General features: G+C 41.0%; 1 protein-coding gene and 1 long non-coding RNA gene across 13 annotated transcripts in view; one reads left to right on the plus strand and one right to left on the minus strand.

Moving 5' to 3' along the window:
* Positions 1–15,386, plus strand: part of bahcc1a (BAH domain and coiled-coil containing 1a) — a 61,799-nt gene extending 46,413 nt beyond the window's left edge. For 9 of the 12 annotated variants that reach the window (XM_082531284.1, XM_082531290.1, XM_082531289.1 and 6 more), the window contains 15 exons: positions 1,808–1,919; positions 2,263–2,497; positions 2,636–2,809; positions 4,077–4,250; positions 4,363–4,652; positions 4,813–4,893; positions 5,738–5,861; positions 5,979–6,093; positions 6,571–6,646; positions 9,444–9,552; positions 9,638–9,754; positions 9,853–10,014; positions 11,430–12,670; positions 12,816–13,052; positions 13,206–15,386. In XM_082531284.1, the coding sequence (XP_082387410.1) occupies positions 1,808–1,919; positions 2,263–2,497; positions 2,636–2,809; positions 4,077–4,250; positions 4,363–4,652; positions 4,813–4,893; positions 5,738–5,861; positions 5,979–6,093; positions 6,571–6,646; positions 9,444–9,552; positions 9,638–9,754; positions 9,853–10,014; positions 11,430–12,670; positions 12,816–13,052; positions 13,206–13,415 (3,457 nt within the window). In that variant the 3' untranslated portion in view covers positions 13,416–15,386. The remainder of the gene's footprint in view (positions 1–1,807; positions 1,920–2,262; positions 2,498–2,635; positions 2,810–4,076; positions 4,251–4,362; positions 4,653–4,812; positions 4,894–5,737; positions 5,862–5,978; positions 6,094–6,570; positions 6,647–9,443; positions 9,553–9,637; positions 9,755–9,852; positions 10,015–11,429; positions 12,671–12,815; positions 13,053–13,205) is intronic. The other 3 variants (XM_082531292.1, XM_082531291.1, XM_082531288.1) reach the window with 3 other exon arrangements.
* LOC309705459 overlaps positions 1–26,205 on the minus strand; it is a 64,891-nt gene that overhangs the window by 14,369 nt on the left and 24,317 nt on the right. The window lies entirely within an intron of this gene.

The following is a 26,205-nucleotide window of genomic DNA, read 5'->3' on the forward strand; positions in this document are numbered from 1 at the left end:
CCTCTCTGTCCATCTTAATCCTTCTTTTCTCACTTCAGTTTCTGGACAACTGTCCACAGCTGCCCCTTTGCAATGTCACTTGCCACTCTTCTTCCACCCGTATCCTCTTGCACCCCCCTCACTAGGGCCCGTGCTGATCAGATGCTAATGCTGAGTGACAATGACACCCAAATATAAGGCCTGGGCCCTCAAGTGAAGTGCAGTGGAGGGAAAGTGGGAGCAGATATGGGGTTACAGTCTCACAGAAGAGTAAACTGAAGTCTGTCTTTTTGTTGTACTTTAAATTCAATCACAGCCAAGACACTTTATTTTTCTTAAAAGCTCCCAGGGTGTACACCCTTTTGTTTGTGATGTGTGCACAACCCAAAAGAGAATGACGTGATACTTGTGAATGAGAAACAAGCAAGCAGACTGAGGACTGTTTAGCCCCATGTTGCGTTATGTGGCAGGGTTCTATAAAAGCGCTGTCCTGCACCTGCCAGTCATGCCGCTACAAAACGCTGATGCTTTTGTGCTGATGGGGGTTAGTGGGTCAGTGGGTCAGTGGATAGCCCACCCAGCCTTTCAGTATCTTTTTCCCTACTTTGCTTTAACCACTGGGGGTGCGTGTGTGTGGTAGTGTTTGAGTGGGAGATACATTCAGGCCTCGTGATCAAGCCTTCCAACTTGCAAATTTTATGCATCTGTTTAGTTAGAGATGGATGCAGCAGTGTGCTTATGAGCACTGAAGCAGGCATTGTTTGTTTCTGTGCACGCTTATGTTATTCCTGTGGGTAGAGCATTGGGGTCCTTTGTGGTGTCGCTTTGATTTGGGGTTGGACGGGGTTGTATGCTAGAGAGAACTCCTGCTTGCCAGCAAACCCTGATAATCAATTCTGTTTAATTAGTCACTGTACACTCAGCTCCACCAGCCCCCTCCACCATAAATGGGAGGGACTCTGTCACATTGTGTTTGTCAGCAGCGGAAAGCAAGCCGTGGTGGGATCTGCCTCACGGGGACAACTCACACTCCACTGGCACCTCTGTCACTCTCCTGTCAGTCAGTGGGCAGAGAGTCCCACTGCCTGACAATTGCTTTCATTCTTCTTGAGTCTTGCAGGTGCATGCTGGAATTATGAGATTTACACACAATCAGCACCTTCATGGGCACTGTGAATTCGCATGCTGCTGATAAATGACATCAAAACAAACATGCAAAAAAAAACCAGCACATGGTTCTTTACTTTAAAAACAGTTTCTGCACCAATATGGAAGCAGAACAAATGCGCAGTATTTTACTTATCTACGTCAGATTTAGTCATTGGAATGGAATGGTTTCCGAGGTTGTATGCATGCTAGGAGAGAGGAAGTTAATCTTTTGTTTGAGCATGGTCTGGCTCATTTCGGTGTGGTCTACGGGCAGTCTTCCAGGGGGAAATTCAAGGGCATTTGGAGTGGTTGGCCTGTGATGCTGCTCAGCATAGGGGAAAGTGTGTGCCACAGTGATATGAAAAAGCAACCAGAGAGGCATGATACTCACTGAATACAATATGACCACATTCAAATTCCAGTGCCTTCTAACCATTCACGGTATCCTTCAAAGCTGTGCAGTAGTGCTTTACAGGGGACAAACATTCTCCCTAGAAGAAGCACCAAATTGCCCTCAAACAATCCCAGTTTTCTTGTTAGAGATTAATTTTCAAGTGGGTGTCTCAGACACTGGACTCTTCTTGTCCTTTTTGTCATTCGGCTCACTTGACAGAAAAGGGAAAGTTACCAGATCCCAGAGAGAGGTGACTCAACTCCCTTCTTTTTTTTCCCCTTGCAGATCGATGGGGGCAGGGCTTGGTTTGCCTGACGACCTGGGAGGGGGCGGAGAAAGCCAGCGAAGGAAGAAGAGGCTGTCCAGTCGAGGCTTTGAGCGACTCAGCAGCACACAGGTCAGGGTCCCCTTGTCCTACTCCCTTCTGTCCCACACATAGCCAGAAATAAAAGAAGCCGCTCTTTGTTTCGTTGCATTTGATATATCCCTTTGTTGCATCCCATTTCTAATTAGGCGCTACCCTCAGGAGTTCATCCTGATCCTCTGCTCTCCATATAAATGTCTGTCTTGTTAGAGCTTCTCCAATCGCTTTTTTAATTCTCTATTCTTGAGAAAACAAGGGCTCTCTTCACAATGTCAGAGGAGATGATGATGTCATGATGATGTCATTGTGATGCTTTTGTGGCTTCTGTAAGGAGTGTAACTGGTTTTCACCAGTCTCATCTGTCTTTCTGTTGCAGCAGGTAAAAGCACAGAGCTGCAGAAAAAGCAGTCTTCACAGCATGCTCAACTCCAAGCTGGCTGGAGATGTGGTTCAGCTCAAGCAAAAGGCCCAGGTTAAAAAGAATCTCTCAGGGACAGGCTCGAGGGACAAGGAAATTTCACTCTGCAGCTCCAACCTTAAGCATGGACACAGAAGCCAGGGCACAAGCAAAGCAGACTCCAGGCGAGAGTCTGGGGGACAAAGCGATACAGGTAGATAGTGGCAATCATTGCACTGATTGTGCTTGTTCCTCCTGTTTTTAGTTTTACTGTGCAGAGTATTGTTGTTTTTCCCCCCATCAGCAGTTACCCTTAGAGTTAAGCAGTGATTTATTTCTTAAACTTTTTCAGCAGCCAGTGGGGACAGTGTCCACCAAGAGAGCTGGACCGGACTGGTGCGTTGTGGACGTAAAAAGGGATCGACCACCCTGAGCCAGCACAGAACAAAGGTTCACCGTGGCCAAAGGCACGAAGCAATGGAGGAGGAAGAAAGCTCACCTGCAGAGAGCGACTCCTCTGATCAAGGTGGGACAGTAAATACTGAGCCTGGAGACGTAGTTAAGTCAAGTTAATGATTAAGGAGACAAACACTCTACTTTTAAGATTAGGATTAAAACTTTCTGTTTTGATGAAGCTGATAGTTAGGGTTGAATCGGGTGACCCTGAAACATCCCTAAAACATAGGCTGCAGTAGACCCAGGTTGCTGGGCACACTGAGCATTTCTTCTTCACTCATCTCTTTTTGCTCTCTCTGTGTTTATACACCACTGCTATATTTAATCATTCATAATTATTCAACTCTGGCTCTTTCTCCCATAGTGTGTCTTTTGTCCTGTCTTTCTCTCACTGCTCGCTTCTCTTTGCCGTCACCCCCCAACCGGTTGCGGTGGATGGCTTCCCCTCCCTTAGGGTGGTTCTGCTAGAGAGTTCTTCCTGTTAAAAGGGAGCTTTTCCTTCCTACCGTCACCAAGTGCTTGCTCATGATTGTTGGGGTTTCTGTCTAATATCACAGGGTCTTTATCTACAATATAAAATGCCTTAAGGCACCGCCAATTGTGAATTTTTGCTATATAGATAAAATTGAATACCAAAATTGAAAGTTACCTTTAGATATCTAAATAGCTAGCTATGAAAATATGACAGGGATTTTTTGAAACATTTCTACAAATTTCTACAAATAAAATAAAAATGCATATCTGACAAGTACAGCTAATGTACTGAGTCAGTCTATGATCCAAAAGCTCCTTTAAATCTATATTGCCTTTTGCTAATTTCTAAAAAAAAAAAAAATTGAAAACCAATCCATTTTGATGGGTGAGTGAAGAAAGATTGGGATGTATGTCTTGGCAGAGATGTGCATTTACATTCAACAGCTCAGTGGTCAGCTCTGTTGGCTGGTCTGGGCTGGACACAGACACACAACTATAGACACCTGGCTGTGAGAGTTTTGCACACCCCTGGAGACCCGCATACCAGGTCAAAGAGCCACTGCAAAGAAAAAAAACTGCAGTGACAAACATAAAAACTCCCTCATACTCTCCCTAGCACACACATTCTCAGTAGCATGTGGGTTCACACCAGGAAATACCACTGAAGCAAAGCAGTTCATATATCTTTCCTATGAACCGTTAAACTATTTACTTTAATGCTAATGAAGTGTCTGTGGATTGATTGGGAGTGAGTTAAAGAACTTTACTGGTTGGTAATGACGTGGGGAGATGGATTGGATAAGCTAAGTTTTTTTTTCATGCCTTTACTGAATATATGTTTTATTGTTTCCTAAATCTGCTAGAAGATGAAGAAGAGGAAGGCAGTTGTGATACTGATGAAGTTCAAGATTACAAAGTCCAACCCTCTAGAGATGTCACTTTAAGCTCTTCCATGATTGGGCCTAGTCCATCGTCTGTTGTAAAACTGGAAGCCAACCAGAAAGCCTGGAACAAAAAACAAAGGCAGGAGCTTTATGGTAAGACTGCCCTTTGAAAATAATTGATAATTCAAGAAGCATCTGTTTTACATTTGTCCTCCTTTGTATTGTTAGCTCAGTCTAAATGTCCTTCTGTAATCAAACCATACAGGATCCCAGAGTCTGTCTGGTGCAGAGGGGGAAGTCAAAATCAGGAAGAAGTCCAACTCTAGGATGGGCATGACCACAGCAGTTAAAAATCACCAAGACCACCAAGATCGGCAGCCTGAAGTAGCAAGAAAAACATGTGGGCCCAGGTCTAAGGAACCTCGGTGGGGCAGTCTTGGGACCAGAGGCAACCGCTACAGGAGGAGCATGGGACTAGCTACCTTTCCCACCACAAGTGAGAGGCTGAAGCGGGCAACCCGCAAGAGCACCATGTTGAGAGGAGCAATTAACAAGGTAAAAAAAAATTTTTCCAATCGAAATTTTGATCAACCAATTTTATTAAACCACATATACTGAAGATATGACACAACAAAACTGAAGTACAAACTTTGCATATGGTATATCTTCATGTGCCCTTGCTGTGGCAATAATTCCTCTTCTCTCACTTTACCAGAGGAGAAGTTGCTGGCCAATTGGGGGCTCATCTTTGCAGGGCGAAGATGGAAGCAGGGGACAAAGGAGCAAAGACCAACAGGTACCAGCAGGCGAACAGCAAACAAACACTAGCTTTCAATTCTGGTCATATCTTAGGCTACGTTCACACTGCAGGTTTTAATGCTCAATTCCGATTTTTTGATCAAATCCGATTTTTTTTGTCTGCTTGTTCACACTACAAATAAAATGTGGAGCGGTGCTTCAAAGGATAGTTGCAGATTTCTGTCAGAATCTGCAGATATTTCAGTACAAATAAAATGTTCACGTTTCTCCAACATTGTCTTCCCAACAGTTTCACTGACATCTACACTGGATGGCCAGGAAGCGTTCGCGATGTCTTCTCCGGCGCTGATAATTGGCGTCTGTCTTGTGTCAGTGACGTAAAAGACGGATTTAATGCGACATGACCGTTCAAACAGCAGTCGCTTTCTAAAACATCGGATATGTATCGGATTCAGTACCACATACGAAAGTGACCCAGATCCGATTTGAAGATATCGAATTTGTGCCGTTCACACTGTCATACCATGATGGGTCACATAGGGTCAAAAAAATGGGATTAGATGCACTTTTGCCTGCAGTGTGAACGTAGCCTTACTTTCCAACACATTATTGTGGAACTACTATACGCATTCAGCATGTTTTGCATAGCTCAGCCTCCTGCTGATTAAACTCTGCGGAGAAGACTATGTGTTATGAGGGAGGGAAAAAACAAGTAAAATGAGTGCAGATAGGTAATGGTACAGGTTTTGTCCCCTGTGGTTAACTGCTAGTTTGAAAAGCATTATAAACAATATCTTATCACACTATCTCCACATTTATTATTTATTCATCTTCACAGTCATTTATGCTTCCTTTCATCCCTTCTGATATGTTCTGTATAGCCAAAGGGACGAGCAGTGAGTCGTTTGTTGGAGAGCTTCGCCGCTGATGAGGGTTTTCAGATGGATGGTAGCAGCTTCTCAGAGGAAGAGGAGCACAGCAGCCATTCGCGCAAAAACCCTGAAGGTCTGAGATAAAATTTTATATCTTTTTTTTTAATAGTGTTTTAAGTAGCAGATAGAATGGTTACTTTCACCATTACAAATTTTAACCAGGATACATTGTTTGCTCTTTCTTATGCAGTTCCAAACTGTGTCCTGACCAAAGAGCTGTTAACCGATGGCCTGAAGGTGCTGATTTCCAAGGAGGATGAGCTTCTATATGCTGCCAGGGTCCACACTCTGGAGCTACCAGACATGTAAGTGAACTGTTTTTTTTTTTAAATATACACAACACTTTTTTTAATGTTAGTCTTAATTTAACTCAAGGATGTTAGCTTTCAAATTATATCCTAAAAACTTTAGTCTGACCTTTTGGTCAATGTTAACCTGAAGTAAACTTTGTCAAAGTGGCATTTCTAAGCAGAAGCTGAGGTATGGCAAAAAAGGGCGTCTACAGAAGGTTATTATAGCTGTCAGAGCCATGTTGATAATAAAAAGGATTTTTGCATGCTCGTCATAGAAGTTATCAATAATTTCATGCTTCTTACTTAACAAACGTCACATTATTCCATACTAGGCTCTGAGTATCAATACAGCTCCTCTGGTGCAGGCAGCAAAGAGATGCTATAACAACAGTAGAGTGGGAGTAACACATGACATGGGAGCCAGGCAAGCATAATACAAGCATCTGAAAATAGCTTCATCTTATTTCTCTCTGCTGTGCCTCCCTCTAGCTTTAGTGTTGTTATTGACGGTGAAAGAGGAAACCGCCCAAGAATCTATTCATTGGAGCAACTGCTACAAGAAGCTGTAAGTTCACCTTGTTGCACCTAAACACTCTTTGTTAAAAGAAAGCCATGTCTCATCTTTGGCCACGACAATATATTCTTTCTTTGCACTTTTTTCCACATTGCCTTCCAGCTTTTCTTTAGCCTCTTTTAGTCATTTCACTTTCTCTCTTTCAACTTCCCTTGTTTCCTCTCAGGGGTCATTGAGAGCATCTAAACTTAAGTGAATATGAACAGATGGGCAGGATCTTTAGGTTTATGTGTGTGAGTATCTTTGAATGTCTGTTAAACTAAGCTCTTTGTGTGGGCTGAATAATCCCACCAAAACCAGGATCCATTCACGGTTTGGAGATTAAATAGGACATGATGCGTACATTACGTCCCCTTTACTGCCAAAATAAGAGCTGTTTAAAGGCTGAAATTAACAAATACACTATATGTGTATGAAGACCTGTTGTGAAGCAAATGTTGGGTTACAGAGCTATTGTAATATTGCCATTTCATTTATTTAACCGCTTCAATACCTTGGCTGGTTCTTTACCTTCTCTGTATTCACAATAGCTTCATACTGTTTACTATAGTGGGACAGATTTGTTCATGCAGGTCTCTTTGCACTAATAACAACTGGGTCACTCAAAGCAGAGCTGTCGTACCCACATCTCCTGAAACTGACTTCATTATTGCCAAACAGGGCACAGGACATTATGCTTGCTCAAAAGGAATATTCCTAAGACGAGGAGAGCTGAAAAGTAGAGCAGAGTTTAACTGGCACGATTGTGGTTTGCAGCTGTTAAGAGGCCATTGTAACTTTGCAGTGACTTCATCCTAAATGCTGTTGTGCTCATAGCTCACTTAAAATTCTTTTAGAAATTAAACGATAAAGTTGTGGGTGTTTTTTAAACTTTGCATGTAACCAAAACTTCCTCATGGTTATGGATACATGCAGCATGCAAACATTTTCAAACACATTCACATTTTAAATGACATAATGCTTTTTATAAAGCTGTTCTAGGTGAATGGATGCAAGAAAAGAGGGTAATTTTAACTCATTGCTATGTGGTTGCTAGGCAACGTGATGACATTATTGTATATAATGTATCATTCAGCTATTGCGGATATAAGTGAGATGTTGCTGTTGTGAAATTAAAACGATAAAGATGCTTTCAAAAGGTCTTATAGGTCATTTTCACTTGCTGCTAGCTGGTTGCTAGGCAACATGATGTCATCATAATATCTAGTATAAATAAGAGTCTTCACTCGTGAGCCAAGTTTGGCTGGTGTAACTCTGATTGTGTAGAAGGAGTTGGAGGACAAAGAAACGAACGCAGAGAGATTGTGTGTATTATATTTGGTGTATTTCATGAATTTTTTCTGAAAAACTTTTTCATATTTAGTTATTACGTTTTTTTTAACGATAAACCACTTTTAAATGTTTCTAAATGTACTATAGAAATAAAATGTACTTACTAGCTTTAGTAAGATGACTTTATATATTTATTTACATTATTTATTCATTAATTTTTTTATCTTTTAAAGTTCAAACTTCACACCAAAATCACTGATTTTATACTTAGATTGTTTAGGGTGAGTGGTGTAGGTGACCAGTTTTTTTTATACATATATATGTATCTGCATTCTCTTTAATATAATGGAACTACAACATAAATTGCCTTGTGGCTCTTAATAAACAAAACTAAATACATAAATACATTCATTATAAAATGAAAAAAAAACCCCAAACAGTAGCTATATCTATCTAGAAATCATGACCTAAAATGCTCACAAACAGGTCTCTGATTTTTTTTTATGTCTATGTCAGCCAAACAAGGTGTCCAGCTAACCCACACTGCTGTTCCTTTCATTCATAATTATATATCACATGTTCATATGGTCTCAAAGACAATAATAAAAATAAATCTTACTTTTTAAGTATTCTTTGTATAGTGTAACGCCCTTGCTTTTTTATTCAGGTATAAATGCAGACATAGTCATACAAGAACACAATGTTATTTCAATTATCCTCAAGATGATCTTGCATGCCCATTAGTACACGTTAGCCTACTCTCTACCTTAACACTTACCTCCTCTCATCAATGTCAACTTGTTAATGTGATCAGTTTAGCTTTTTCGTTTCCTTCTTTAACTTTCTTCTCTATTTCCCGCTCGTAGTGTCATTTTCTAACTTTCCTGGCAGTTTTATACCAAGTAGTTCTGGCAAAACTGCTCTTATCTAAACACTCATCACATAGCAGCTGGTTCTAATTGTGCCATACTTCCACTTTGGTGTCTTTAGATTAGTCCAAGAGTGTTAAGGTTCAAAAGAGCCATTCATTTGACTCTGACAGCAGTACCCTGATACCCCCCCCCCCCCCCCCCCCAACCCCTGACACACATACACACACAAGCACACACACGTTCACATCTACACCTCATCAGTCAAAGGGTCCCTTGCCATAGCAACAGTAAATGAAAGCAACCTGAAAGAGCCCCCAGTGAGTGGCGGATGCTGGGGCTGCCTGCATTGTTGGAGGGAGGATCTGGCAACCTGCAATCACAAGCCCTCTATTCAGGCCCTCTTTAGTATTACTCAGCAAGTCAGGATTTACTGCATCATGGCTTCCGTTCTTTTCAGCCCTGACTGGCACATTGGCATGAGATAAGTGCCGCTTGGAAACGTGGCACAGTGGCTGCCCAAGCACAATGCTCCATTGCTCTCACACTGTTTGTATGTGTGTGTCAGTGTGTGTATGCAAGCATGTCTGTGTGTGCATTGTGTGGAACCTGTAATGAATCTTAATTATGTTTTGGTCTGACTCCAGGTCCTGGATATACGTCCAGAGTCGGAGGCTATGCTCGCTGAAGGAACCAGAGTGTGCGCTTATTGGAGTGAGCGCTCCCGCTGCTTATACCCAGGCTATGTTCGCCGAGGTGAGGCATCAGTTACAAAGAAAACTGTATATGCATATCGTCCGCTTTTATCACAGCTGATAGAGTGAATTTTTACCACTTGCAGGTGGTTCATCTGATGAGAGGAAGCAAGGCGGGGTGATGGTAGAGTTTGATGATGGGGATCGAGGGAAGATTTCACTCCCCAACATCCGCCTCCTGCCTCCAGGATACCAAATTCACTGTGGGTGCCTCCTCTTGGAGTAACATGGAATTAGACCCTTTTTTGTTGGGGTGTGTGGCATACTGTGTTAACTAAATGCTGATAATGTTCTACTTTAGGTGGAGAGCCATCTCCTTCCCTATTGGTTCCCAGTGGTTCAGCAGCCAAGAGAACCTCTAGTCTGGAGCAGGCACCAATCAGTGAGAGACCTTCAGACAGACTGAGCACTATTAACACTGTAAACACCACCCAGAGTCTGACCGTTATTAAAAGAAGACCAGGTGAGAGTTAACCCCTGAAACCATGTTTACCTCCAGTGTTACATGAGCTGTTAGGAGTTTTATAAATGATTTAGATCATTTTATTACAGATTGAAAGACTTTTATAATCATCTAAACAAAGGTACAACAAACAAAATGATAATTAACAGTTCAAAATAATATAATCATTTTAGACAATCATCATTATGGAAAAGCTAAAAGCAAATTTTAGATAACCTATAGTATTAGCTATACTAAAATAAAGAAGATCCAAAATTTTCATTTTGATATTTAATTTGTGCTATAATTTCAAAACGTATTGATTCATATGCACAAAGAAAACAAAAAAAGAACAATTTTTTTAAATTTATCTGTATTTTATATGAATTTATAAGTTGACGATTTGAGAAAGAATTACTGTAGTTTTAGTAACACTGCAAATAGATACATACTCAGGCTAAAGATCGAAAAGTTGCCAGCAACACAAAGTTTCACCCACTGACCGGTCGCACCCCTAGGCGTGAGTGGCCCATGCTGAGGTTTTTCCATCGTAGCCAAAAGGTTTGCTGGACGAGGATTTGGGCAAAACAGTGCACCGTTTATTTGCAGTTTATTATCAGAAACTGTTCAATAAACAACATTTTCTTCCGACATAGTTTTAAGAAATATTTGCAGACAGTGAAGTTAACATAACAAATATTGGATGTTGGAGGTTCTTCACTGCGTCATTGTTTGGCTATATTTCTGCACAGCTGGGATTCTTAGTCTGCGTCTTCGCTCTGCTTTTGTCGTGTTCCATTGCATGTCTATATTTATCCATCAGTCATGACGACAGCCTGCATATCAAAATGTGTGCAAACAATATGTGCTGCTAGGCAACCAGGCATGCTTCGATTCTATGGAGGTCAAAATGGCCTCTTTGGCGATTCTAGGTATAATTATTTTTTCTTTTTTGTCTCTCATCAAACCCCAGAATTCACTATGTAATAATGAAATTTATTTTAGGAAAAGTCATGAAATAAGAGATAATGGGGTTTTATTTTAAGCGAGGAGTCTAAATGAACCCTTTGGCAATTCTAATGTTAAAGATGAAGACATGTCTTATCTCATAACAAAACATTGTTGATTTTAACAAGAAATTTAGGAGTTCTTGACAATAATTCAATAAATAGACTGCAATGCGATCTAATACAACAGCCTTGACAAAAATACTTTGTAAAGTGTTTATTTTTCAGCTTTGGTTCGCTGTTAGAACAGCTTATTGTTGTGTTTATATTTAGTTATTTTCAGTATCATTCTAGACATATTTTATTGAAAGGTGTTTCCACTGTATGAAAGGTATATCTAATATATATACACGGGTGTGTACAAATACACACCCGTGTTTGCTCATTTGTGATTTATTGTTAAAGCATATTATGTTTTTTTCATTCTAGGGAGACCAAAGGGTTCTGGGAAAAAACAAAAGCAGCAGCAAATTGAGAATGCCAATAAAAATCCTTCGCCTTTCCTGGGCTGGAGCTCATTGACCAACACCAGAAAGAGGACGTCTGATAATCTCTTTCAGTTCAACGGTGCACCCAAGAGGACCTTGAAAGGAAAGGAGGATGACCTGTTCTCTATGACTCATTCCCAGTCACAGGCTTCCGTCCCAACCAAAGGCCTTTTCAGCAGCAGCTCGTTTGAGGTGGATTCCTTTAGAAGCATTGCAAATGGTTACTCTTCCTTCTGTACCCAGTCTACAGGACCAGGTTCGGCTTTATCTTTGGGTTCCAGAAGTGGGCTGTATGGTGAAAAGCGCAAACAAGATGAACAGGTTATGCCAAGGAGCAAAAGGTCTGGACAAGAGTTCCTCATCAAGTTGGATCATGAAGGAGTGACATCCCCCAAGACAAAGAACAGCAAGGCTCTGCTGCTGCGAGGGGCATCTTCCAGTGTAAGTGGCTTACCCAGGACAGAAGCATACTCTCATCCAGTCCTGCTGGTAAAGGATAACAAGAAGGGAGCCTCCAGAGTAGAACTTCTTCTAAAAGGGACCACACCTCAAAGAAAGCCCTCTACTTCTATGCGTCTCGGGGAATATGGTGACTTGGGCTTCAGCTCTCACAGAGACTGTCACAGCTCCTACTCTGATCTGGATGATGAAGAGGAAGAAGAAGAGGAAGAGAGGAGGGCTGCACTGGCTGCAGCCTCAGGAGGACTAAGGACTGCTGGTCGCTTCCTTTCTCGTCTCTCGGTCTCCTCCTCTTCTTCAGGTTCTTCAAGCTCCTCCTCTTCAGGCTCTCTTTCAAGTTCCAGCCTCTGTTCCTCTGAAAATGATTCCTCGTACAGCTCAGAGGATGAGGATAGTTCAACACTGATGCTGCAGAGTTGTCTTTCCTCCCATCGGGGGCTCCTACAACCATCAGAACCCTCTACATCTTCAAGGCCTCGCCAGCATGCCTTTGTGGCCAAAGCTATGGCTGTTTCCAGTGCCAAAGGTGCCACCCTTAACCAGGTCTCTCACAGCAAGTCCTTGAAGAGGAAAGAATGTGCAGGCTCCCTATCTAAACCAACTAAGGATTTTGTCAAGAAACCTAGGATGCTTCCAGATGAGGCTACATTTATTCCAAGGCCCAAGATGTCCGCATTCCTTTCAGGAAGACAAATGTGGAGGTGGTCAGGAAGCCCTACACAGGTGAGAATAGGCTATCAATCGGTTTAGGTTTTCTCTTGCAATATTAGCTCAAATAGTTTACAATACGTGCCCCTTGAGGTCAACAAACATCAGTAATAATCGTCATTATCAAAGAGGATTGGTCAAAGTGTCTGGTTTTTCACAGAGGCGAGGACTTAAGGGCAAGGCCAAGAAGCTTTTCTATAAGGCCATTGTGCGAGGCAGAGAAACGGTGAAAGTGGGAGATTGTGCTGTGTTCCTCTCAGCTGGACGACCTAACCTCCCATATGTGGGTCAAATTGAGAACTTCTGGGAATCATGGACTTCTAGAATGGTAGTCAAAGTCAAATGGTTCTACCACCCTGAAGAGACAAAGCTAGGGAAAAGGCATCGAGATGGCAAGGTAAGCTGGGTTGTTATACGGGATACAGTGCAGACAAATATGCAAAAAAAATGAAGAAGCAGGCAAATACATTTCATAACACTGTTTTCGTAGCTATATTTGTAACGTTTTGCTTTGTGAATATCCTGTAACTAATCCCTTGTTTCTGTCCAGCATGCCCTTTATCAGTCGTGCCACGAGGATGAGAATGATGTCCAGACAATCTCTCACAAGTGCCAGGTGGTGAGCAGAGAGGAGTATGAGTGTCTGACTCGCAATCAGAAGCCGAACAGTACCTCTCCAGATCTGTACTACCTGGCTGGGACGTACGATCCGACCACTGGTCAGTTGGTCACTGCTGAAGGCGTTTCCATCATGTGCTGATCCACTAAGGGGACACACTACTGAAGAACTTCTTCGGAGGAAGAATATAACGTCATGATTTCTCCTATTCAACCATTCAGTCCGGCAGAATGGCTAATGTTATTTGGGTTTGCCTCCAGGACCCACAGACAAGATGTCAGCACCAAAACTGGACTGACTGACATTACACACTGGAGTCTGTTGGTGTCTAACATTTGTGAGGCCGTGAGCATAGCTGGTTGATCCAGTCATTAAGAATAGCAGAAAGTCTGTGTCTTTCTGAGCAGAGCAAAATTCAATAAGTGACATTTCAACCATCTAACTAATCTCTTTTAAAAAGGTCCTTTGACAGCTTCACAACTCCTTTTTAAAAACTCACGCTTCCAGCTCCTATCAAAAGGAGAGCTGAAATTGTAGTTGACTGTAAAAAATAACATTAGGCTCAAGAGTCAATGTGGACCAATTCTTTAAAAGGTAGCCTTAGGGAATGGAAACAAAAGTGAGGCACGGGGCTCGACCCAAGCCTCTTCATTCCAGGGAAGTTGAAAACATGTAAAGGATGTAAAGTTGATGTCTGTAAATATTTTTAAATGTTCCTAATGAAGCCATACACTTCAGTACCTCTCACCTGTCTTAACTGTTCAGGTGTATATTGTATAGTTCAATTATTGTATTGTTGTCTGTTGTCTATATGTACATAAAAGCTATTTTATATAGGAGTTTATTATGTATATATGAAATGTATCTTTCCATGTTTGCAATTGATTTATTTTTATATATGTGTAGAATACATTACATTGTGTGTGCTTTTTCTTTTTTCGTTTGCTGCAGGAAGTTAAGGTTGAAGATGTTAGTGTTGCACTGCATATGCCCTGCTGAGAGAGACTGAGACAGAGCACAGACAAAGACAGAAGGATTTAGTCTACAACAGGACAAGACTCCCTTTCTAAGAGAAAGGTGTCATTCTGTTTAAAAAGAAAAAAAACCCCACATAGGTCAAGTGGCTTTTTGCGTAGTTGTCTGTTCCTTCACATTTTCGTTTGGCTATTTTTTATTTATTTACCTCTCTGATGGTCATCATCACAAAGTCAGATCAGACTTAACCGCAGCCACGGGTCGAAAGTGATTTAAGATGTGATACGAGCGTACCGTTACAGCGCGACGTTTGTGTGCGATGAGTGTCCCGACAATATAATCGTGTCCACACAAATCAATGTTACACAATACTGGATCTTCTAATGAAAATGTGTTAAATGTGCAATGCACTCATCAGTGCATAGTTTAGCATAATATGGCCTACAAAATACCAAAGTGTCTTTAATATCTTAATTTCCTTTATTTAAAAAACAAGCACCTGTACTGAACACAGAAATCACTGGTAACTTATAAAATAATTGTCCTCCACTATGTGCAAATTTACTGGCTTTGCATTGTGACAATGGTTTCTTGCACACGTACCTGCAGTTTTGGTTAGTACATAAATATGTACCAAAATGCCACCTGGAGGTGTGACTGTGAAGGTCAAGGTACTGATAAGGAAAGAAGATGAGTACTGACAATTTGTTGAAATGAGTCCATTTTTAGTTTCATTAGCCGTCTGTGTCTATTTTGTACAGAACACATACATCCTTGATGCTAACTGTGAAGGACAATCAGATTCACAAAGCAATGGACATAGAGCAGGTTTACTCGATCTGGAAATTACTTATGTTATTTAATTTGTGCCAAGTACATTTTCTCTATTTTTGTCTTGTTTGATATGCAATCCTGAGTATTTTTTTGCTCACAAAGTTTTATTTTGTTTGCCAACATTTTATTTATTGTCAATGTTGCTGTTCATGCCAAGAGCGCTTTATGAGAATGTGACATTGTTTTTTTTTCTTGGTGTGATGTCGCATTTGCATTTCTTAAATAAAACTGGTCTTATAGAGGCCATTTAGTGAAAAAAAAGATTAAAAAATAAAGCAACACTGGATTCTTCTCATCCAAAAACCTCTGTGATTTAATTCTGTTATTTTGACTGTTTCCCACTCATCTTACTGTTCATTTCCTATTACCAAACATTATATCATTATATGGACAAAAGCATTGCCCACACCTCTTAATCTTTAAATTTCACTGTTTTCAATCAAGCAAAAAAAAAAAAAAAAAAGTCAAGCAACTGGCCACACAGTCTGCTTTTATCTGTAATAGGATGCCATTGTTGTAACAGGTCAGTTTGTGAAATTTCTTGCCCCTAGATATTTCCAAATCTCTGATTGCATTAACATCAGCACGAAAACTGTGCTCCCAGAGCTTCGGGGCATGAGCTCCCATGGCTGAGCGGCTCTTGTGGGTGTAATGTGTTGGTGGCCCAGTACTTTTGTCCATATAGAGTATGTTTAACCCTGTTCTTTTTTTAATATACAGTATATTAGTTAATTTTGTGAAGCAAAAATAAACACTTATTTTATTTCATTTAAGCAGAAAGTTAGAAAACTGCACTCTCTATGCGTGCACACTATACATCTGTGATTCTTTAACAAATGTATTAAACCACCAGTCATAAAAACAAGAAAAGATAAAAAAAATCTGTCAAAAAAATGGTTAAAAAACAAATTTATATAGTTATTTATTAGGCATTTTATTAGGCAAATAATAACCAAATTCATGTTTTTATACCCAAATTTGAGCCGGCACACTGGACTTCTCTAACAAGTCAGAAATTCATTAATCAAGGATAACACTCAGTCACTAAAGCTACCTTTTTCTGTTCATGAATGCAAGTACATTACCTGTGATTTGTCATCTTTATTAAAAAAAAATGTTTTAAAACATAACATGCTTTTTTTTTAAACAGTAAATTTGAAAATTCACAGAAAACAGCAATAATATTTTATCATTAAAAATATAATTTTGATTAAAGAGATGGTGAATTAACAGTCATTACAGAAACATAAAAATGTCTCTGGTAATTACCAATACTGTTAATTTAGGGCAGCTGTCACACAAACCTTACACTGGGTGGTGGTCTAATAAATTTATCAAGCACTGAATATCAGCAAGACAGAGTGATATAATTCTAGAAAAATGAGTGTGTCAAATGGACACAAAATTGAAGGCAGAAAAAGAAATAATAAAAAGTAAGGCTGTTAATGCAAATGGAGTAACTAGTTCAGGCAAAGCACAGCACACTCTGTATCGTTTGAACTTAACAGTCACCAAAACAGAAATTCGTGAAGTCGGCACACTATCGTCACGGCAAGCTCGTGCTTGCTGCACATTACACTCTTTACTTTTTACTCAACTCACATGACTTATTTCTACTTATCTACCTTCTAATTACAAATTCCCCAGCCTCCACCACTTCTAGATGTTGGAGGGACCTCTTGTCATGTTGCACATTATGTATATCACATGCACCATTTACATGTCTGTGTTGGCTCTTTTCTTTATACCCCTTAGGGAGCTTTAACATGCTCCCCTTAGAATACTGAGGCTACTTGGATTCATTTGCAAAGCACCATCAAGCACAAAGCCCCCTTTTCTGCCAAATTCTTTTATTTGTTCCAATAAATCCTTTGATGTAAGTGTCTCTGGCTGAACTAAGTTTATGTGAGCTTTGTGTTCCTTAGTAAATAGAGACAGATCTGTCACAGCATCAAATAAAGCCTAGTGGGTTTAGCTGCCAAGCTCTGTAAATATGATGTTGACTGATTCAGAGATAGATGTGAATTTGAATTTCTGTGATTCAAGATAGAGTATATTTGTCTATTTTCTTTTAAAAATGAAACGGTTCTTTGACGGTGTGTGTTTGGTGGGGGTGGTGGACAGGCATATGATCACCCCGAAAGGTGAACAAAACTACAATTTTCTCCACCCTCCTCCCAAAAGATCCAAGTCTAGAGTGCTAATCACATCAAAATGTCTGAATGTGTAAATTCAATGTGTAAGTCCTGTGATGTTTATATATAATTCAGTGATATAGATTCTCAAAATAAGAGAAATAACAGAAATGTACAACTGATATTCATATTTGGTTATTTTTTTTTATCAAAATAAAGGGATTTCTTCAAACATTTTTCCATATAGGACATGTCAAATAAAGGATATAAGTAAAGAAGAGTGCTCTCTAGTGGAACACAAAGCACGCTGCATATAAAATAAGTTTAAAAATACTTTTTTCTTCACAAGATTTAATCTCAAAACACAGTCTAGTATCATGAATTTTAAATAGAGCATGAAATGCCTGCAGCAATATAAACCCATGCTCATTCAGTGCCTGAAGCAGCAGGTACATTCCTCTGTACACCCACACGATCCGTAACCTACAGCATCTGTCCATTTGCATATATGCATAGCGGCTTTGACAAAGCCAATTTCTGTAACCTGAAACCCGGGAAACAACTACTGACGAGGCCTGAAGGAGACACAATATGGGTCAGTGACCTTTCTCTGCAGGCCCAGGGGTCTTTTTGTCCTGCATGGAGCCTGGGCGCCGCAACCCCGCCCCCTAATGCCCGGGCAGGGACTAATGGGTACATCAGTCATCTCCAACAGCGTCCCAGTGAACACAAACAGTTCTATTTACCACCACAACCTTTTGTGTTGACTATGGCCACTGCCCCGTGTCCAAGCCGTTGCCTTTCCTGCGTCAGCAGGACTCAACTGAAGCAGAGGGTTAAGAGTGGGTGTGCGCACATGTTAAGGTCATTATTATGTTTCGAGATAGTTTTGCTTCATTACTTCTTAGTACACATAAGACTCATTAGAGATCTAATAGGATAATTTGGGGTTTAATTAAAATACTTTTGACAAATTATACTCTCTGAATTAAGCCAACTAAACAACTTGTTTCTATGAGGAAGATAAATACCACTAAAACACTTTGGTACATCGGACCGCATTCCTCAAAGACTGCCTCAACTCTTCAGCTGCACCCCAACCTAAGTGTGAGATCTCACTCAGACTGGTCTGCCTGCCTTACATTTCAGTGCCTGTCTGGTTCAGCTTGGTGAGCATCCAGACCATGTTGCTCAGTGTCAACAGGAGGAATGCTTTCCTGCACAAATATCTACACCTCATAAATGTCTCGCCTTCTGCTTGACCCTGTCTGGCCTCTGACTGTGACGAGGTTGAACAGGGGACAGACAGCCTGGTTTTCTGTGCGCGCATGCGAGAGAAGGGTTGAGGTGAGGTCTCGGGTCTTAACGAGGTGCTGGGAGAAGAGAGCAGGGCAAACAGATCACTCGGGCTCTAACTGCTTATTTTTAAACGACACCCTGATCATTCTTCTAGAGCAAATCGGTTATGGAGCAGCTAAAGCCATCGTGGAAAAACCTCGACCATATTGTACTGGGGAATTACCATAAATTACATTCGTCAATGGTGAGAAGCAAAAGTCCAGCCACAGTGTGAGAAATAAAAAACATATTTGATATCAAATGACTCATGTTGCAGGGTGCCGGATATATAAAAATGTAAATGCTCAATAAAATGAGTGTTTTGGTGTCTAATCGCAAAGAGACTGTTAATATGTTAGCAGCTAAAGTTTAAATATCAGTGGGGATCTGAATGCTTTTAGCAAATGCCCATAGTTCTTCAAAGGGATATGCTGGAATAAAGATATTAGCATATACAGACGAGTGACAAACTAAAGAAAAGAACAGTAAAAAGTTTCCAAATAAGCGACTACGTCACTATGTGCTATCACAACACCTTCAGAGCACCTTAGCATTGATTATAAAAGTCTTTTATAAAAGTCTAAAGGAGGGAAGAACCCCATTTCTTCTAAAGCTTTCCCCTCAGTTGTTGTTCAGTAATTGCATGTGAAGGCCAAAGAACGTGATTCATATAATTTCAAAATCCATCAAACCACTCAGTGACCTCTCTGTCCCTACACGTGGGGAATTTGTCATCCTTGAAAAGACTCCCTCCCACGAGCAGAAAAATATTTCATCATGGGATAAAGGTGATCACAAAGAACACCTTTGTATTGATTTCCTTTCATCTAAAAAAGGGGCAAATGAACTCAATCCAGGTCATGCAACCATGCAAAATGCAAGTAGGTATCCTGGAGGAGATCCAGGGGCTCCTCCTGGAAGGGTCAAGAGTTCAGAGTTTTTCCTTTATTTTGTCACCTGTCTGTATGCCAACATGCAGTAAACTCACTAGCTGTGCTGTGTATTGCCTCCTGTGGCTCAGTTCCAGCCTCGCCGCCCCTAATCCATTTCTCTGTTGCTCATTATTAGTGGCTTGTAAAGATTCTGTATCAGCTATGCTAAAAGAGCTTTTCACAGTATTACATGGGATTACTGTGTCTCCTCACCAAATATGTTGTGTACAAACTCTGCTGTAATATTACCAACATGTTTACATGGTAGAGACAAAATAACTGCTTGACTCATTCCCAGGGTCTCCCCCTCTTTTCGTTTCTGATTTGGGCTGTGTTTTATCTCACATTCATCTCTCTCTTCCTTTTCTTTTCTTCTGCAGCATACGTTTGCGTGTTCATAACGAAGTGAACGATGGTAATGAAAAGAGAACAAATCTCAGGAAAAGGGGGATTTGTATAAGTATATGATGGCTGTCTCACGGGGTTAAGAAAAAAAAGCAAATGCTTAACTACATGGTACGAAACACCATCATGTGTTTCAAACTGCTCAATCATAGTGCAGTAACCCAGCGTGGCAGCAATTGTTGCGGATTTTAAATGTGTGTCTGAATCTAAAATACCAAATCTTTTTCTGACTCTGTTTTTTTGCACATGACCGAGCTATGAAAAAAAGATGTAAAAAAATATGTCAGTAATTCTGCTTTCGGCTGAGCTCCCCTGCATAGTCACAGGAACTACAACAGTGGTCACTTGTCACCCCTAAGTCAACCTCCGCACCAGAATCAGCTCTCTCACATGTATAGATTGCCTTAGAGTGTCCCTTTTGTCACATTATGAAACAATACTGCGCCAAGAGCCGCAGTTGTTCTCTCACTGTCCGCAGTGCTCTGCTGACCTAACAATAGCAGGAAAAATTACAGCCTGTCATGAAAAAAGGGGCCAGGCGCCTTCTTGTGCTATCCTACTTGCAAATGCAGGACAGCTGGAAAAGCTCTATATCCCATAAATAACAAAGGAAGGCCTTTGACCACCTTAAGAGGGAAAAGAGATATACATTTAATGAGCTGCATATTCAGCCCACAGGTTGTTAGTGTTTAGAGTTCAGATTTGGGAAGATCACAGACCAGCAACTGAATGCATTTAGGTATGCAGACATGGTCAAGATGACCTGCTGAAGTTCAAACCAAGCCTCAGAACGGGGGTGAAAGGTGATTTAAATGACTTTGAAGATGACATGGTTGTTGGTGCCAGATAGGCCGGTCCAAGTATTTCCGAAACTGCTGATCTGCTGGGATTTTCCCACGCAACCCTCTTTTGGATTTACAAAGAATGGTCCTAAATTGAGAAAATATCCAGTGAGCAGCAGTTGTCTGGGTGAAAATGCCAGAGGTTTGGAGTGAATGAACAAATTACTTTGAGATGTTAGGAAGGTAACGGTAAGTCAAATAACCACTTGTTACAACCAAGGTATGTAGAAGAGCATCTCTGAACACAGATACATCAAACCTTGAAGCAGATGAGCTACAACAGCAGAAGACCACACCTACCTACCTTTCACAGTCATCAGAGCTCAATCCAAAAGAGCACCTTTGGAATGCGGTGGAACAGGAGATTCATATCACAGTTGTGCAGCCGACAAATCTGCAGCAACTGTGTGATGCTATCATGTCAATATGAACCAGGAATGTTTCCAGCACGTCGCTGAATCTGTGCCATGAAGAAACAAAGCAGTTTTAAGGCAAATGGTCACGGTGTCCCTAAATAAGTGGTTGGTGAATGTATGTCTTGCCTTAAACTCTTATAATTAATCCTTTCCATCAAAATGAAAACATACAGGTCAGAAATGGTATGGGACCTGAGGCCACAATAGAGCATTATGGTTTACTTCTTTCACAATACACGTACACAATACTCCTCTCTTTCCACACCTTCTTGTGTAGTGGTGTTTGTGCATTCCTGTGATGACAACCCCTCCATCTAGTTCTCTTGGGTGTTTACCCTCTTTCACGGTAGCAGAGAAGCAGCTCCCACCATCCCTCCTCTGTTTACTTTGCTCTTCTCCTCTATTTACTCTGTGCTCCAGCGCCCTGGCGCACCGCGCTCCAAACAGCTGTTCCATTATGGAGAGAGCAGGCGCTTCAACCGCACAGTGCTGCCACACAGCTCTCTTTGACAGCCCACCCTGGTCGCTACCACGATGACTGCCTGGCTCCGCTGGCACGCCCGCCATTGTTGCCATAAAGCTCAGTCTCCCTCAATGCCAGAGTGGCTTCTGGGCATAGAGTCAGGCGGGGCAACTGTCAGAGATTGTCTTCAAACCGCAAGACAAAATTTGCCAAGTTCAGCTCTTGATTAAGTGTCTCCGTATGGATGCAGTTCTGTGGTGGTTCAAACAAGCAGAAATCATATCCAGATGATCTAGAATAAACTGGCACAGGCACCTCCAAAGTGAAACAGGGGGTTTTATTAGCGTGACATTACAATAAGATAACTCCTCTGCATTTTCATAATTTTGGCACATTTTCTTCAGATAACCTAAATATAGCATATTCCTACATGATCCACATTATCTATAGTGACCATTCTCCCATATAGTGGACAACAATCCTTCCCTCTGTACACTTTGCCTGGCTTGCTATCAGGTAAAAAGGAAGACCATTGTCTATCTGACTGCCTTAGGGTCATTATAACAGGAATCTCAAGTGAATTATTTTTACCCTTCGCATGTTCGTTTTCCTGCTGATGTGCACAGCTGGTGCTGAATCAGGAGACAGGAAACCTAGGAGAAAGGCCACCAAGCACCCACAGGATCCCAGTGGACCACTGCAGTGCCCCGTGGCTGCAGCGACAGGAGACACTCCATTCATCACAATACAATAGCATCTGTCCAGGGGAATACGAGCTTACCTAGTCTAGCAAGTCTAGTATATACCATCACATGTACAGTAAGGCAGTGGGTGTGTTGATCTCATCTTCTCATGTTGCGTTTATGTTTTCTGGGGGTACAAAAAAAAATGGAGACGAAATAGGAAAGAAGGCAAAACAGAAAGGAAAACCTCCCCTATACTGGGATGCAGGTGGTCACGGCAACTGTTACCCTCCTCCACATTCACCACAGATTTCTCAGGGTGACGATGACACATGGGTGCATCAGTTTAAGCTGCTGAACACACACTCCCCTTTTCTCCCACCTAGTCCAGCTCGATAATAGCCTCTACTACGATGAAAAGGGATATCAGTGTGTATAATAGCACAAGTGGTGAGTGAGCATATTAAAGAGAAAGAGAGCCTTGCATGCATGCCTATGTGTATGTATAAAAATGCCTGTCATAGCAGGATATAAAAGAATTCTGCCCAGCTGCCAGGCCTCCAGTGCCGATTGCCAGAGCCCTTAAACACATCCATGTCCTTCACTGGATGGCTCTGCTCCTCTCTCCTCCTCGTTTATATCTAGCACTTTAAAAATATACAATCTGCTTAGATACTACGCACTCATAAGCTCCATGACTGGCACTTGGACATCTTCTCAACATGAGTTGAAGCCCCTGGGCAACTAAGCCAGGCTTTGATCAGACATTTTGGAGACATCTCTCGTTTTCTTCAAACAAATCCAGCGGGGTTGATGTGCTAAATTCGAAACAAACCCTAAGCACTAAATGTACCTTGCGATGGAGGAAACAGAGACATAAGCCATATATGGTCTGTTTAATGAAGAGCAAAAACAATCAGTATGCACATGCGTGAGTGAGGAATGAAAATCAGGAAAAGAAAATGTGTCAAAGAGAGGTAAGAACAAAAAAAAGGGTGAAAAGAAATTCTGTCAGAAAGAAAAGAGAGAAGAACACAGCATGCATGGACCGCAATATGAGATCAGCTGACAAACATCTCTGCAACCTTAGCAGGGGCAAATCAGCATCTATCACCTGAATGACCTGAGACAGTTGTTATGTATAAAGACTCAATTTTATCTTTTTTCTTGAATTTTAGCCACGCTGCATGTCAGTGGGAGAGACACAGAAAGTGGGTGAATGAAAGAAGACGGCAGTGAAGTCGGGTTAGGGTCCGCGGCTGAACGGTGGGAGTGAAGGTGAAAGAAAGGGAGAAAAAGAAAGATGTGGACAAGAAAGAAAATGAAACCTAAATGGACCAATTCAGCTGGCGGAGCCACACAGAGAATTCACCTGAGGGTAGTCTCATGCCCTGTTTGTGTCTCCATGGAGACAGCCCTCCTGAGTGTGTGCTTCTGTACAGACTGACAGTATTTCCACACAATTTCCTCATTAAAATCAGTGACAAAAAAAAGCTAGCCTATCTTCAAGTCTTCTGCACGTGGGGCTGGTTTTGATAACTGCGGAGAACAGCTGTGAGTTTGCTTCAATGTTGAGATTAATTTCTTTATGTATTTTGCATTGATCATTAGAAGCAAACTTGCTTTTTTTCTTTGTTTGTGTGTGTGTGTGTTTTGTAAGAGCCATTATATATGGGTGTGGGTAGCTCTGATCATATAAACAGTGGTGAAATGTAACTATGTGCACTTGTGAGGTACTTGCACTGAGTCTTTTCTCCATGTCACTTTCTACTTCTGTTCTACACCATCTAAGAGGGAAATATTTACTTATTTATATTGATTTGAACTTTTCAGGTCTAAGTGATTTATTAATTAAAACTTTATGATGAACTCAACGAATAAGCACGACTATAAAAGTAGAAGTTTTGGCAGTCGCTGGCTTGGAGCAATCATGTGTGTTAACGCGCTGTCAACAAGGAAACCCAGAGCAATGATGTAAAAGAAGCAATTCTTGCTGCCTATCAATCTGCGAAGGGTTATGAGGCCATTTCCAAACAGTTTTAAGTCCATCATTCTATAGTAAGAAAGATTATTCGCAAGTGGAAAACACTGAAGACAGCTGCCAATTTTCCCAGGAATCTACGTCCCAGCAAATTCATCCGAATGTCAAACCAAGCATTGCTCAGAGAAACTGCAAAAATCAAACAAGTAAAGCAAAAACCATCAGCTTGATTTCAGACTCAGGTTACATCCACACGTACATGGGTATTTTTGAAAACGCAGCTTTTTCTATGCGTTTGGGCCTTTCGTCCACACGTAAACTCAGTTTTGAGTAGTGAGATTTTTAAAAACTCCTGCCAAGGTGGAGATGTTCAAAAACATCAAAGGTGTGCGCCTTTTTTGACCTCACGCATTATTGTTTACATGAGATGAATTTCTACAATGGCACATATAGACAAAATACTGTTGCTGTTAATCTTGCTCTCTGCAGTCTTACATATACACACGCAGTTATTTTGTTTACTCTTTCCCTCCCAGGCTTCTAGACTTCTGATTGGCCGACATTTCTACACGGTTAGGATTATATCGCCACCTGTTACTTTGGCATGTTCTTGACAGCGTTTTACTTCGTTTTTGCGGTTACATGTGGACGGGATTTTTCTTTAAACAAAAATGGAAAATCTCCATTTACAAAAATACCCATGTATGTGTGGACGTAACCTCAGTTAGGCCTAAGTTAGCATGCTAAGTGCTACATGACGGAGAACAAAGACCGAAGAGGAGATGATTGGCCACAGTGCACAATACCATGTTTGGCGAAAACCAAACACAGCACAAACGCCTCAGACCAACTGTTAAGCATGACGGTGCGATTACAACATTTTAGTAGTCATTAAGTCATAAAAATGTGGATGAAGTTATTGGTGTGAAACACAGATTTTTCTTTTTTGTGTAATAAACCACTCACTGGTAGAATGCAAATACTTAAAGAAGGAAGAAGGAGGCGGTAACGCAACGACAAGGGTTAGGGTTTGCCAACTACTAATAAACAACCATAGAAGAAGAAGCGCCACTTGCTACCAGAGGTCAGAGCATCTGAGTCGCTCTATTTAAAAGATTAAAAGATCCAGAGCAAACTGTACCAGCTAAAGCTAGCATGCGTCATATGCTCCATACCTAGGCAGTCATTTGAGAGTATTCTTTGAAGATCACCGTCTGCGTTGAACCAAGGAAACGCAAAGAAACCTTACCTAAAGTTTGCATATTTTTACTTCATAACATTTTTTAATGTAGGATTCTTAATTGAAAAATCAAATATAAAGATTTCCTCCAGTGCCACTACATAAAAACAAACAAACAAAGCACTATTTTTTCTGGCCTGTGAAATCTACAGCTTTGGATATAGGGTTCAAAGTCCTTTATCATCTTATATTCTGGTGCCTTAAGATATAAATCCATTTATAATATATGACATATCCATTTCTTCTCCTGTATAGTTACAGGCTCTAAGAGGTCATAAAGCACTGGACAAAAATGCCACAAAAACCTTTCAGCATATTTCAATTTAGTTGAGAGGGAGCTAGACTCCTGTACCTCCTCTGGGCTCTGCTTTCAGACCTTAGAGAATCCAAACCCCTGTTGGGAGACTTTGGCCAATCACATGATCCTTTAAGAGCATATCAGGTGTATTGAATAATGAGCAAAAAAATCCTCCTAGGAAGTAAGCTGCAGTGGCACAATCGGTTAAGCGGAGCACTGTAACTTGTAAAAGTGGGATCTGAATCCAGGTGGAGGTCTGTCAGTCTCTTTTCAGGCTACGCCCTTTATTTTTCTGCCAACTGGAGCTTTAATAACAAAGCTTTTTCTGTCATCCCCACCCAGCTTTCCTTCGTTTGCCATCGAGATGCGAAGCAGATCAGAGGTTCAAT

Source organism: Aulonocara stuartgranti, assembly GCF_965226115.1.
Source record: "Aulonocara stuartgranti genome assembly, chromosome: 4".
NCBI classification, from domain to species: Eukaryota; Metazoa; Chordata; class Actinopteri; order Cichliformes; family Cichlidae; genus Aulonocara; species Aulonocara stuartgranti.